The sequence below is a fragment of the Nicotiana tabacum genome, chromosome 23, assembly GCF_000715075.1.
Source record: "Nicotiana tabacum cultivar K326 chromosome 23, ASM71507v2, whole genome shotgun sequence".
In the NCBI taxonomy this organism is placed as follows: domain Eukaryota; kingdom Viridiplantae; phylum Streptophyta; class Magnoliopsida; order Solanales; family Solanaceae; genus Nicotiana; species Nicotiana tabacum.
The window spans coordinates 78,036,629-78,048,818 of record NC_134102.1 but is presented as its reverse complement, the minus strand read 5'-3'; the positions used below and the strand labels follow the sequence as shown (position 1 = coordinate 78,048,818).

The following is a 12,190-nucleotide window of genomic DNA, read 5'->3' as shown; positions in this document are numbered from 1 at the left end:
GATTCATTCTAGTGGCCATAGACTACTTCACAAAATGGGTTGAAGCTGGATCTTACAAAGCTGTAACTAAGAAGGTCATCGCAGATTTTGTTCGGGATCGCATTATTTGTCGGTTCGGAGTGCCAGAGTCAATCATCACCGACAATGCCGCCAATCTCAACAGTGATCTAATAAAGGCCATGTGTGAAAATTTCAAGATCAAGCATAAGAATTCCACAGCATACATGCCACAAATGAACGGAGCTGTAAAAGCCTCCAACAAAAATATCAAGCAGATACTAAGGAAAATGGTAGATAATTACAAACAATGGCACGAGAAGCTACCATTTGCTCTGCTCGGGTATCGTACCACGATTCGCACATCAACTGGGGAAACTCACTACCTATTGGTTTACGGTACTGAAGCGGTTATTCCTGCCGAGTAGAAATCCCTTCTTTAAGAATTATACAAGAGGTTGAGCTCAGTGATGCAGAATGGGAACAGAGCTGCTACGAACAACTAGCTCTCATTGATGGTAAAAGAATGAATGTGGTGTGTCATGGTCAACTCTATCAGAACAATATGGAAAGAGCCTTCAAAAAAGGGTCAGACCAGGGCAATTGGTGCTAAAATGAATCTTCCCACATCAAGATGAAGCCAAGGGGAAGTTTTCACCCAATTGGCAGGGTCCCTATATGGTTCATCGGGTACTGACAGGAGGAGCACTTATACTTATAGAAATGGACAGAGAGATTTGGCCAAAACCTATCAACTCAGATGCAGTCAAAAGATACTATGTTTAGGATTGTTCGCACTTCTTCACTTGATGTAACTGCACTACGCTTGACCTGATTCCCGTTTAAGAGGGGATACATAGGCAGCCCTGTGGGTTCGGTCACATCTTAATAAATCTTCATTTTCCCATGATCAGAAATTGAGGCAAGATCGCAAGTTCAGCCAACTTCGTCATATGTGGAACAACCAAAAAGCATTGTTAGAAGTATGCATTTAAACTGGGGCAGAATTTTGAGGAGGACCCTAAATGTGTTACTGTCACTGGTTCATCTAAATTATTTGATCTCACATACTACAATACATTTCAAGCAACTATATTTTTGCAAATAATTTGTCAAATGCATACATATTTTTCAAAAACTTTATTTCCATGACAGCTGGATGCTACCCAGGGTAACTCAAATAGGACTGCAAGACAAGAGTGAAGGCAAAGCAAGGAGTCAAGATCACGGACCGACCTTCCCCCCGCAAAGCTCACGATTTTTCTTTAAATGCAGGCACGATAAAACAGCAATATTCGCAAATACATATGCAAATCAAATCACTACCTTCATGACGACAAATTACCAAACGTAAACACATTCAGCTAAGAGATACTTCACTCTCTCACTGTCACTCATCGCTTTTCTTGCATAAGGCTAATCACTGCCTTTCCTTTGCATGAGACTAAGCCTTGTCTCCCTTCCTATGCATGAGACTAAGCTCTGTCCCCACTTCTTGCATGAGACTAAGCATTATCTCCGTAATTGCTTAAGGCTAAGCAGTGCATTTCTTTGAATAAGACTAAGCATTGTCTCCATTTCTTGCATGAGGTTAAGCATTGCCTCCGTAATTGCATAAGGCTAAGCACTGCCTCCGTAATTGCATAAGGCTAAGCACTGCCTTTCTCTGCATGAGACTAAGCATTGTCTCCATTTCTTTCATGAGGCTAAGCATTGCCTCCTTAATTATGTATGTCTAAGCATTGCCTTTCTCTGCATGAGACTAAGCATTGTCTCTTCTTGCATGAGGCTAAGCACTGCCTCCCTAATTGCATAAGGCTAAGCACTGCCTTTCCCTGCATGAGACTAAGTGTTGTCTTCTCTTATTGCATGAGGCTAAGCATTGCCTCCTTAATTGCATGAGGCTAAGCACTGCCTTTCCCTGCATGAGACGAAGCATTGTCTCCTCTTCTTGCATGAGGCTAAGCACTGCCTCCCTAATTGCATAAGGCTAGGCACTGTCTTTCCCTGCATGAGACTAGGTATTGTCTCCTTTTTTTGCATGAGGCTAAGCACTGCCTCCCTAATTGCATAAGGCTAAGCATTGCCTTTCCTTGTGTGAGACTAAATACTATCTCCACTACGCTACCTAAGACCTAGCACAATCTCTTTGGTCACCTAGGGCTAAGCACCGCCCTCATCTCACACAAGACTAAGCCTTATCTTGTCTCGTCCTCACATATGACCATGCATCATATCTTTGCATTTCATGGGCTGAAACATCGCCATTTTGTCCAAAGGCATCATAGTCCGAAGGCATCATCCTCATAGCCAGGAGAAACCATTCCATGGCCTGAGGATCTCTCAAAATTGCACATCATTATTCAAAGGCGCCATAGTCCAGAGGCACCATCCTCATGGTCGGAGGACACCATTTCATGGCCTGCGAATCCCTTATCATACACTTCATGGCCCAGGACGTCATGCTCTAAGGACATCATCCTCACCGTCCAAAGACAACATTCATGGTCCAAAGGGAATTTGCATCACATTTAAACTTTCGCAATAACCCGTATATATATATTCGCACGTAACGTGTTTTATGTTTTGTAGGTAATCCAAGAGGTAACCATTCTACAAATAGGAGCAATCTTCGCTCCGGTTTCTGTTCATAACATTCACATCCTTCAATTGTTTTAAACGTAACCAACTACCAGTAATTGCCTACCTTTTACTCTGTGACCGTTCAAATTTCTGCCTTGTGACACATCCGTAACGTTTCAAATTCACATTCACGACTCTGCATAAATTCATCTGATACTATCATACCCAAAAGAACCCTCTCGGAAACATGCAAACATTCCTATAACAACTCCATCGATTTCGTTCACCGTGGATCCAGAACTACACATGGCCTGATTCCCGTAACACCAGGGATATGTAGGCATTTTTTCAAATCACATCATTCCTCACTCAAATCACATCATTCCTCACTCAATTCGGCCAAAATTGGTCATCATTTACTTTACCCGACAACTTTTTTATCATTCCCGGGTAAAGAGGGGCAGTTGTTGATACCCAATTTTTATATTTTCTCAAATAGTATATATACTTTTAAAATATGATTTTGCATCATTATTTAGTTTACAAAATCTATACAAGCATTTTCTATAATTTTCCATAATTTTAGAGCTTTAAAATTGATTTTCTTACATTTAAATTACTTGAATATTTATTAGTTACTCCTTCAAATCATTTTGTGATGACTTAATCATCTAAAATTATTATTTGCATCCATAATACATTGTTTGAAATATTTTACTTCATTTTTTATACTAGTATTTTAGGCTACTTGCACAATCTTGTAATAATAGCCTATATTTTACAACTTTATTGCATTTGTCATTTTATTCAAGGTCAAAATAAGTTTCTATATTTTTTGTAACTTCTACTATCGTTTTAAAGAATTAAGTTGCATAGATAGCATTTTTTAAAACTATTTTTATTAAATTATTTCCCCTTAATCTCTTATTTAAAAACTAGCCCAATTTTAGGCTAATTTTTGGACCCATTTTGGCCCAAACACTTAGCCCACTCACTCTCCTCTTCAGCACACCAATCCAAACGACCCATTAACCTCAACCCAGGCGGAACCCATTTCAAATAACTCGGCCTGTCTCTCTTGTGATCCTAGTCGTTGATCTCAAATGATCAACGACCCATAACACACCTACCCGTTTCTTTATATTCCCCCTCACCCAAAACCCTAGCCCATTTCTTACCAACCCGCCGCCCTGAAAATCCCTAGAATCCCCCCTCTTCTCTAAAGAAGCCTAATCGCCGCCCTTCACCAATCCCTCTCCTAATCCCGTTAACAATGGGATTCACCCATTATTTACTTACCATACTTATGTTCCTTCACTACCGGTTGCTTCTTTACGGTATTACATAGTACTTGCTCCATTTTTGACAAGTATCAATCTCTGAATCAAGGGAGATCAGCTTCACCCTTTGGTATTTGGACGATATTTCGTCAATATGCATCATGGCAAGGTCGTACGGGTTCGATTCAGTGAGATGTTTTGACTATTCTTTTTTGGTTCTCCATCATGAACTAGGGGTTACCTAATTTTTCTTCTAATCCGATTAAATTCATTCTGTATATTATTATTTTCTTATTTATGTTTGATTTTATAGTATTTACTTATTTGTTTGCTTGATTTCTACTACTATATAAACCCCTCCCCATTCCCCTTTGAAACAAACTTTTAATCAGGAGATTCACTAAAAACTAAAGGTCGTCACTCTATTATCCTCTCATTCTCTTGTTCTATACTTTGGCTCTTAACCGGCTGAAATCCAAGGCCACCGAAATTCAATTTTTTAACTTTTCTTGGTGCGAGCACTGCCCGGGGTTTGTTTGAAGCCTTTGGGAACTCTGACACACTAAGATTCTGGGTTCTATTGCTCTTTGTTGACGTTCAGAGTATTGTGGAGTTTGTTCTTTCTTGTTTGTCTATTTGTCAAGTGATAACTAGTAGGTTCCTTAGCTTTTTGCAATTTTATTCTCTTGTGTTCATGATTTGCATATTCATACCTCTGAAATTTCATGAGCTAATGTGTTTTTAGACCATCTCTATGTGCAACCTTGTTGGAATTGAACTCGTTTTGTGATCTGAACTTCTTTAGCATTTGATTTTACCTAAAACTGCCAGTTTTGATATATGATTATGCTTAACTTGAATAATTTGGACTCTCTTAAGTTCTTTTAGCCTAATGTGTTGGTACCTGAATGTTTACATTTGCTGCTTGGCATGAGTTTGCTTCCCTGCTTTGTTCTGGGTTCCTGTAACGACTAACTCGTATCTATAATGTGTCCTAATCTATGTTAAGTCCTTCACTCTAGCTATGACCTGCTCCCATGCTATTTTGGCACTCATTATGTCTTCGGTTAGCCTAAATCTTGTATCCCCTGGTGATTAGTTGGGACCTTTAGACTAGCCATCTTAACATGTGTTTCCTTATAATGTTTGATATTGTTTTGTCTTAGTGATATAAGTTGGCATGTCTACTTTCTGGTGTTGTGATGGATATTTAACATAATTTGGATCCCTAGGCTTTAAATCCTTTAAATTAGTGCTCTACTTTAGACTCGTTTGGCATTGTGCACCTTTGTATGTTAATCTTGTAGTCTCAGAAAACCCAATTCCCATGCTTCTTATAAAATGTTTTCTTCCCAATATGCTAAGTGTTTGAACTTGTGATATCTACCTGTCCTTTGAGTTTTTGTTGATTCTCTTTGCTTGTATGTTCTTTGTTTAATCACCCTTGCTATGTCTGCTTCTAAAATATAAGTGCACCTCTTCAAATTCTAACACTTGATCACTATCATCTCACTCTCATTTGTTACCTACACTATTCTGAATCTATCACTCTTGTCCGGTTGAAAGCCAAGGCCACCAAAACTCTCTCTATTGACCTCCTTAGTGTGAACATTGCTCGGGGTCCATTTGAGACCCTTGTAAACTCTGACACACTAGGATTTGGGGTTCTTTGATCACTCTCTTTGCTGCTGGAACTTGAGCTGTCTTTGGTATTTAGCTTTTCTTCCTCATATTATTTGTATAATCTGCAAACTCGATTGTGTAAGTGATTTCTGTGTAATTCAATATTTGTGTTATATAGGCAATTTGTGACTGTTTGGTTTGGCTTGAGTTCCTCTATGACTTTTGGGTTGTGCTGATGGGCATAGTCCCCTGTTTGGATCTGGGCATGCTATTTGCGAAGAAGGAGTTTGTTGAAGGCCCAGGCAATACCGGGTATCTCATTTGGGCCTGCTGTAGGCCTACTATAATTTCTTGTGTAATATTTGTACTTATATTTCTCACCTGGTCTGTAATAATTTTGTAATAAATAATTGGGGTGTTAGTAAAATTGAAAAAACAGTATATTCCAATGTTTGCATGAAGGGGTAGAAAACATGCCTATAGGATTCGTATGATTTGCTTGTTATTCTATCCAACCTGCCATATATGCTATTTGAATTTCCTTGTACACTAGTAGAAATCATGCCATTAGGGGAATCACACACTCGCACAACTTGTTTACTATCAAAGCATGAGCTTAAATACTCTATTTATTCCCATGTCCACTGCTATGTGTCACTAGACAACATGCCTATAGGAAACAAATACCAATAACCATACTTCAATTTGCATAACGGCATCATGTTCATTAAATACCATGCCTATAGGATTATACTAGCTTATGCTCTACTGGTCCTCTAGATATCATGTCCATAGGTTCTTAATTGATTCATCAGCCACTGTTATATATATCGCTCGCCTAGAAAACATGCCTATAGGGACAAAGTGATAAAGGATCAATTTTCAACTGCCAACTATTAAAACCAAGCTATAAAATACTGCTACTTGCTTAGAAAGCATGCCAATAGGATCAAACACGAGTACTTTTGAGTATTCCCAATGGTTTTCATTCCCTCTTATTGCGTAAATCACTTAGAGACCATGTCTATAGGTTTTAATAACTTATAATCTGTAATCTCAATAAATAGCATAACAGTACCAGATACTCTTAAACTGAGTAGTTGTTTAGAAACCATGTCTATAGAGCTTAATGGCTTCAATTTGCCTCAATTCTAAAACTGTCTAGTGCCTAACGTAGAAATTTATCTGAGTGCATTTGTTGTCTAAGTGTGGAGGCTAACTTGAGCCTTTAACTGTCCTTAAATGAAGTCCTATTTATTTTGAATGTCGCTTAGTTTTATCATTTTGAGCAGCCTAAGTAAAGTCTAGAACTACCCAAATAGAGGTCCAACGCCTCCTGGACCATAGGCATGGGACAGGTAGTGCACGCATAGGACGCGACCTGGAATTGAATTAGAATGCTCTAAGTAAACAACTTCAACATAGTAATCGGGTAGCAGGAGATGATAGTTTGTGCCCGCTGAATAATATGAGCAACTCCTATCTAAGAGGAGTTGCGAAGTATTATTTATGTTGCACGGGGTGATCCTTTAGGCTAAAAAATTAGGACCCCCCTTTTCTTTTTATACACTTAGTAATATAATATAGACCGTTATAGTGGTATGCTTGTAGTCCTTAAGATTTATACCAATTCTCATTGTGTTATAATGAAACTCTTTGACCTTTTATTCTCTTTGTTTATTTAATCATCTTGCCTAATTATTATCCATATAGTCTTAAGTTCGACCGAGACCCATAGTTGTGGATCTCAAAGAGTGCCTAATACCTTCTATTTGAGGTAATTTGAGCCCTTACCCGATCTCTGATGGCGTTGACTAGTCAAACAAAGTTATCTGCATAATAGGTACCCTAACTCACCTTAAAAATTATTAGGCGGCGACTCTTCTTCTTTTAACACTTTACCTCCCACTCAAAAGAGTTGTCACAATGTCGAAGCCCGCTTTCGCGAGAAAAAGGGGCGCGACAGTATTTTCATATGAAATTCCGAGGATTGATATTCCTGGATTCATTGATTTCGAGGATTGAGTTTAATTTCATTAGTTAGCTGCTTTGCCGTCATTTTCTGTTTTCCTTTCCTATTTTTATTATTATACTGCGTGCATGTTATTGTAAGTGACCCGCCTTAGCCTCGTCACTACTTTGTCGAGGTTAGGCTCGGCACTTACAAAGTACATGGGGTCGGTCATACTCATACTACACTATGTACTTCTTTTGCAAATTTTGGAGTCGGTCCTAACGGCGGTCATTAGATTGCTCAGATCCGGTGCTTGACGGAGACTTTAGGTACAACTGCACGACGTTCGCAGTCTTGAAGTCCCCTTCTATATTACTCTAGCTGTTTATTTTATTTCAGACAGTTATGCTTCCGTTCAGACTATTATTTGTAGTACTCTAGTCGCTCGTGTACTTGTGACACCAGTTCTGGGGTTGTATCTGGATATCGCCGTTATTATAGTTTAAACGCTCTATTTTTGTTTATTCAGTTTATCGGTTTTCATTTAAATTGAATTGTTAAAAAATGGCTAATAACTATATCTAACGTTGGCTTGCCTAGAAAGTGAAATGTTAGGCGTCATCACGGTCCCGAAGTTAAAAATTTCGGGTCGTGATAGATAGATAGATAGATATAGATAGATAGGTTTCATGAAATTTTTATTATTTATTTTAGTTTAATCACGCAGTGATCCTTTTACATACGTAAAATTTTCTATTCATAATAAATCATCACACAAAATTTCATTTAAAGCATATCACATGTTGTGTAGAGGTCAATTCACAATAAATGAATGCCTAAAAAGCACATATCACATGTCATGTAGGTCAATTTATGAGTTCTAATTATCTTTTAATGGAAAGGTTATCAATTATTACTCAAGAAGTGAAATATTCTTGAATGAAGATATGAAGAGGCTGATCAATGCCATACTATACGAGTTCCTTTTAAAGAATTTTTGATAGAAACAAAGATAGATTTATTAATTGTTATACCATCACACATAATAGGGTGGTCCTTCTTGGATATAGAGTTCCCCTTAAACATCAAACATTTAATATTGTAGCATTGCATAGGTGACCCTTTTATAACATTTTAGCGGGACATGTACCTAAAACGTTATTTGATAAACAAGAAGATATGGGGCTCATTGAAAATTGTGGTTCTTCAATTTCATATTTCCAGATAGAAACACCTAAAATTAATCTACCACTATTCTTTGTATCACACCTTCGAGCAAAATATGAATAAAAGAATTTTTGAGATAAAAAGAAAAAAGCAAGCAGTTTACTGAAGGACGTTTGCTTATAAATAGAGCTAAAACTCATACCAGCTCATTCACTTCTACTTCTACAGTGTACTCAAAAGCATTGTTTGCTTTCTCCCTCTAATTAAAATCTCCTTTTAGCTCAGCCTTTTTAAGAAGAAAAATATTCTTTCTGATAACAACATGTAATCTTCGTTCCATGTGTCACTGTATCTCTTCTTCATTGTTTTAACTAAAACTTATCCCTTGCCTCTACTCTTCCTATTTTCTGTAGAGTTTACTCTTCTTTTTGTTTTTGCAGGATGAAATTGACCTTTCGGTTGGCTTTGCTAGCATGTCTAGCAGTAGTGTCTATAACTACTACTCTCGGCGCCGGAGATGATGGATTCTACGTCAACATAACAATAGTTCAAAAAGCGACTGCCAAAGGCGCAGGTAATTTATACATTAATTCTTACTGAAGTTGTACGTAGCAGAAAATTAAGAGAATCACATGCACGTATTTATTTTGTTTTTGAGCCAACTGCAGTATGCCTCGATGGAAGTCCTCCAGCGTATCATCTGCATCCGGGACATGGTAGCGGGCTGTGCAGCTGGATTATCGTCTTGGATGTTAGTTACTACTTACTGCTTAATTCTTCTTATTTATTTACTTTTCATTTTTAACTATATATCTTCTGCTTTATTAACTCGGGGGAAATTTCATATTTATAGGCTGGCGGTTGGTGCAGCAGTATCCCAGATTGCCTTGATCGTTCAGCTAATTTCTCTGGTTCTTCCAAGTATATGGATCGCTGGGCTTTTTTTGCTGGAATACTTTCTAATATTTCAGAAGAAAATCCAGGTGATGCTCATATATATTTTCAGTTATATTAGCTTGCTTTTCTTTTTCTTTGTATGCATAAAAGAGATATCCCACTTCTTCTAAATGCAAACAATATTGGAATTGGTAGAGTTTTACAACTGGAATAGGGTGAGGGTGAAGTATTGTGATGGTTCATCCTTCACTGGTGATGTTGAACAAGTTGACCCCGTAAGTAATAGTACTACATTTATATATCTCTCCTATATATTGATAAATTAAATATCACTGATGATTTGGTGATTAATTCTGTAATATTGTTTTTCTGATTGGAAATTGCCAAATCTGCATTAGGACAATAAGCTGTATTTTAGAGGGTCAAGAATATTCAAAGCGATTATGGAAGATTTATCGACCAAGGGAATGCAAAATGCTGAAAATGTAAGAATATCCTATTGAGGAATCATGATTACAGGTCACGTACTACGTACCTTATTATACGTTTTCTCTTTTCTTCTAATTCGCTAAATCTTCAAAAAAAAAAAAAAAAATTGCAACATAATGTTAGGCAATCTTGAGCGGAAGTTCAGCAGGAGGGTTGGCTACAATTTTAAACTGCGATAAGTTAAAATCCCTCTTGCCGAATGTTGCCAGACTTAAATGTGTTGCAGATGCAGGGTTCTTCATAAATGGGTGAGCTCTTCTTATTATACATTATGTGATCTCAAGAATATGATACTTTGTGTTCTATTAACTCTATTGCTGTTTCATTTATGTCTCTGCCATTGGCACATTTCATGATTTTTGCAGGAGGACAATCTCTGGTACTTTGGATATTCAAGAGATGTATCAGAGAGTTGTTACTCTACATGTGAGTCCCATTTTTTTATCTATAAGTAATTTGATATGCTTAAAAAGTAGATACAAATTTAAATTCTTTTGTTTTACTCTAATAGTTTTTTTTTCTCGTTCTAAGGGATCGGCTAAGAATTTGCCTTCAGCTTGTACGTCTGCAATGGATCCAAGTCTGGTAATAGTTTAAGATTTGGAAACAAAAACACTTTCCTTAATTATGCTATAATATAAATATTTCCATCTAATTATAACATAGTTTCCCTTAATGATATATGGTGCAGTGCTTTTTCCCCGAGAATGTCGTTCCATATGTTCAAACTCCACTTTTTATAATCAATTCAGCCTATGACTCCTGGCAGGTCAAGGAGACATGAGTTTGAAGAATTTTATTTATTTCTTTCTTTAGTTTTTTATAATCTAAAAAGTTTCATTCTGATATGCAACACAGATTAATAACACTTTGGTTCCCAAATACCTTGATCCTGAACTTGTCTGGGAGCAATGCAAGAAACAAATAAGTAACTGCACATTCAGCCAGCGTTTAATTATTCAAGGTTAGCACTGCTCTGGTGATTAACTAATGCATACCTTCCAAATCCAATCACATAAATTAAAGTAAAATGAATCTCTTTGATCTCCCCTCAAATCTTTTTTGTTTCATATAGCTTTTGGAGTGGAGTTCTTGAAGGCATTTGAGGGACTAACCCCTTGTTTTACGAGGGGTTATTTCATCACGTCTTGCCATTCTCATGGTGCAATTCTGTCAACTAATTTCTGGTTCAGTCCTACCTCTCCAAGATTACTTCATAAGGTGATCTTTCTTCCATATAAAGTTTGAGTGTATGCACTTTATGTTTTAAATCTTACAGTTCGCCTGTTTTATTAATATTTATGAGTTAATAACAGATTTTGTTGTAACATTTTATCTGTGCAGACACTTGCGGAAGCTGTTGGGGATTGGTACTTTGATAGAGCAGGATTTCAACGTATAGATCCATACCCTTGTGCTAGAGATTGCAAGTGAACTTCTGTAACGAATAGGCTTGCAGATGTTGTACCTGCTGCAGTGCTGCTTATTTCGAAAGACAAATGTATTGATTTCTGCCATTGTGAATGAAAAATCTTATCCTCCTCCCCCTCAGCTCTCTTTGTCCCTTTGAAACAAGTGGCAGTGATCCTAATAAATAAATAGATAGAGAGACAGAGAGGGAGAGACAAATTGATAAGGTTAAGATACTAATAAACCTTCACTGCCGTAGAAAAATTTCTATTTTAACATGACAAATTAATCATTAACTTTTTAAACAAATCATTAATTCTTTTGGTCTCTCTTCATCGTAGCAATGATCTGAGGTTTCAAAAGAGACATTAATGCAGTTCCATTACACGCCAACATCAACATTGTACTGGGGCTGATAGTTGAAGTGTGTATTTATTTTTAATGAACAATTAAAAAAAGGTTGGAAAAAGTACGTACGTATTTTCTACCGATGCTAATTTACGGGACTAACTAATAGATAACATAATTGTGCAAGAACTGCACTTCCTTTCCATGTTGTTGCATTAACCTTTAATAGTTGATTTTCTGTACTTATAATTTATGTTCAATTTATAACTCTGTTTTGGTGTTTTCCATCTAAAGAGGCTAATACTGGACGTTGTTTAGAAAATGAAAATATGTTTGCAATTCCAATACCAGTCTGTTTATCGTACTATGAGGCTAAATTAGTTATAGACTGATTTACTCGAAATTACATTTTGCCCTACAATTGGATTCTATCAAATTGCAT

At 37.0% G+C, this 12,190-nt stretch overlaps 1 protein-coding gene across 1 annotated transcript; it reads left to right on the top strand.

Annotated features, from left to right (window-relative positions):
- The first annotated feature begins 8,708 nt into the window (after positions 1 to 8,708).
- On the top strand, positions 8,709 to 11,541 carry LOC107823373 (pectin acetylesterase 8-like). The gene is made up of 13 exons (XM_016650009.2): positions 8,709 to 8,928; positions 9,045 to 9,178; positions 9,273 to 9,355; positions 9,458 to 9,587; positions 9,697 to 9,776; positions 9,900 to 9,986; positions 10,114 to 10,238; positions 10,356 to 10,416; positions 10,522 to 10,575; positions 10,682 to 10,759; positions 10,849 to 10,954; positions 11,066 to 11,211; positions 11,335 to 11,541. Coding segments are annotated over exons 1-13 (1,176 nt in total). The 5' UTR covers positions 8,709 to 8,926; the 3' UTR covers positions 11,425 to 11,541.
- The last annotated feature ends 649 nt before the right edge of the window (positions 11,542 to 12,190 follow it).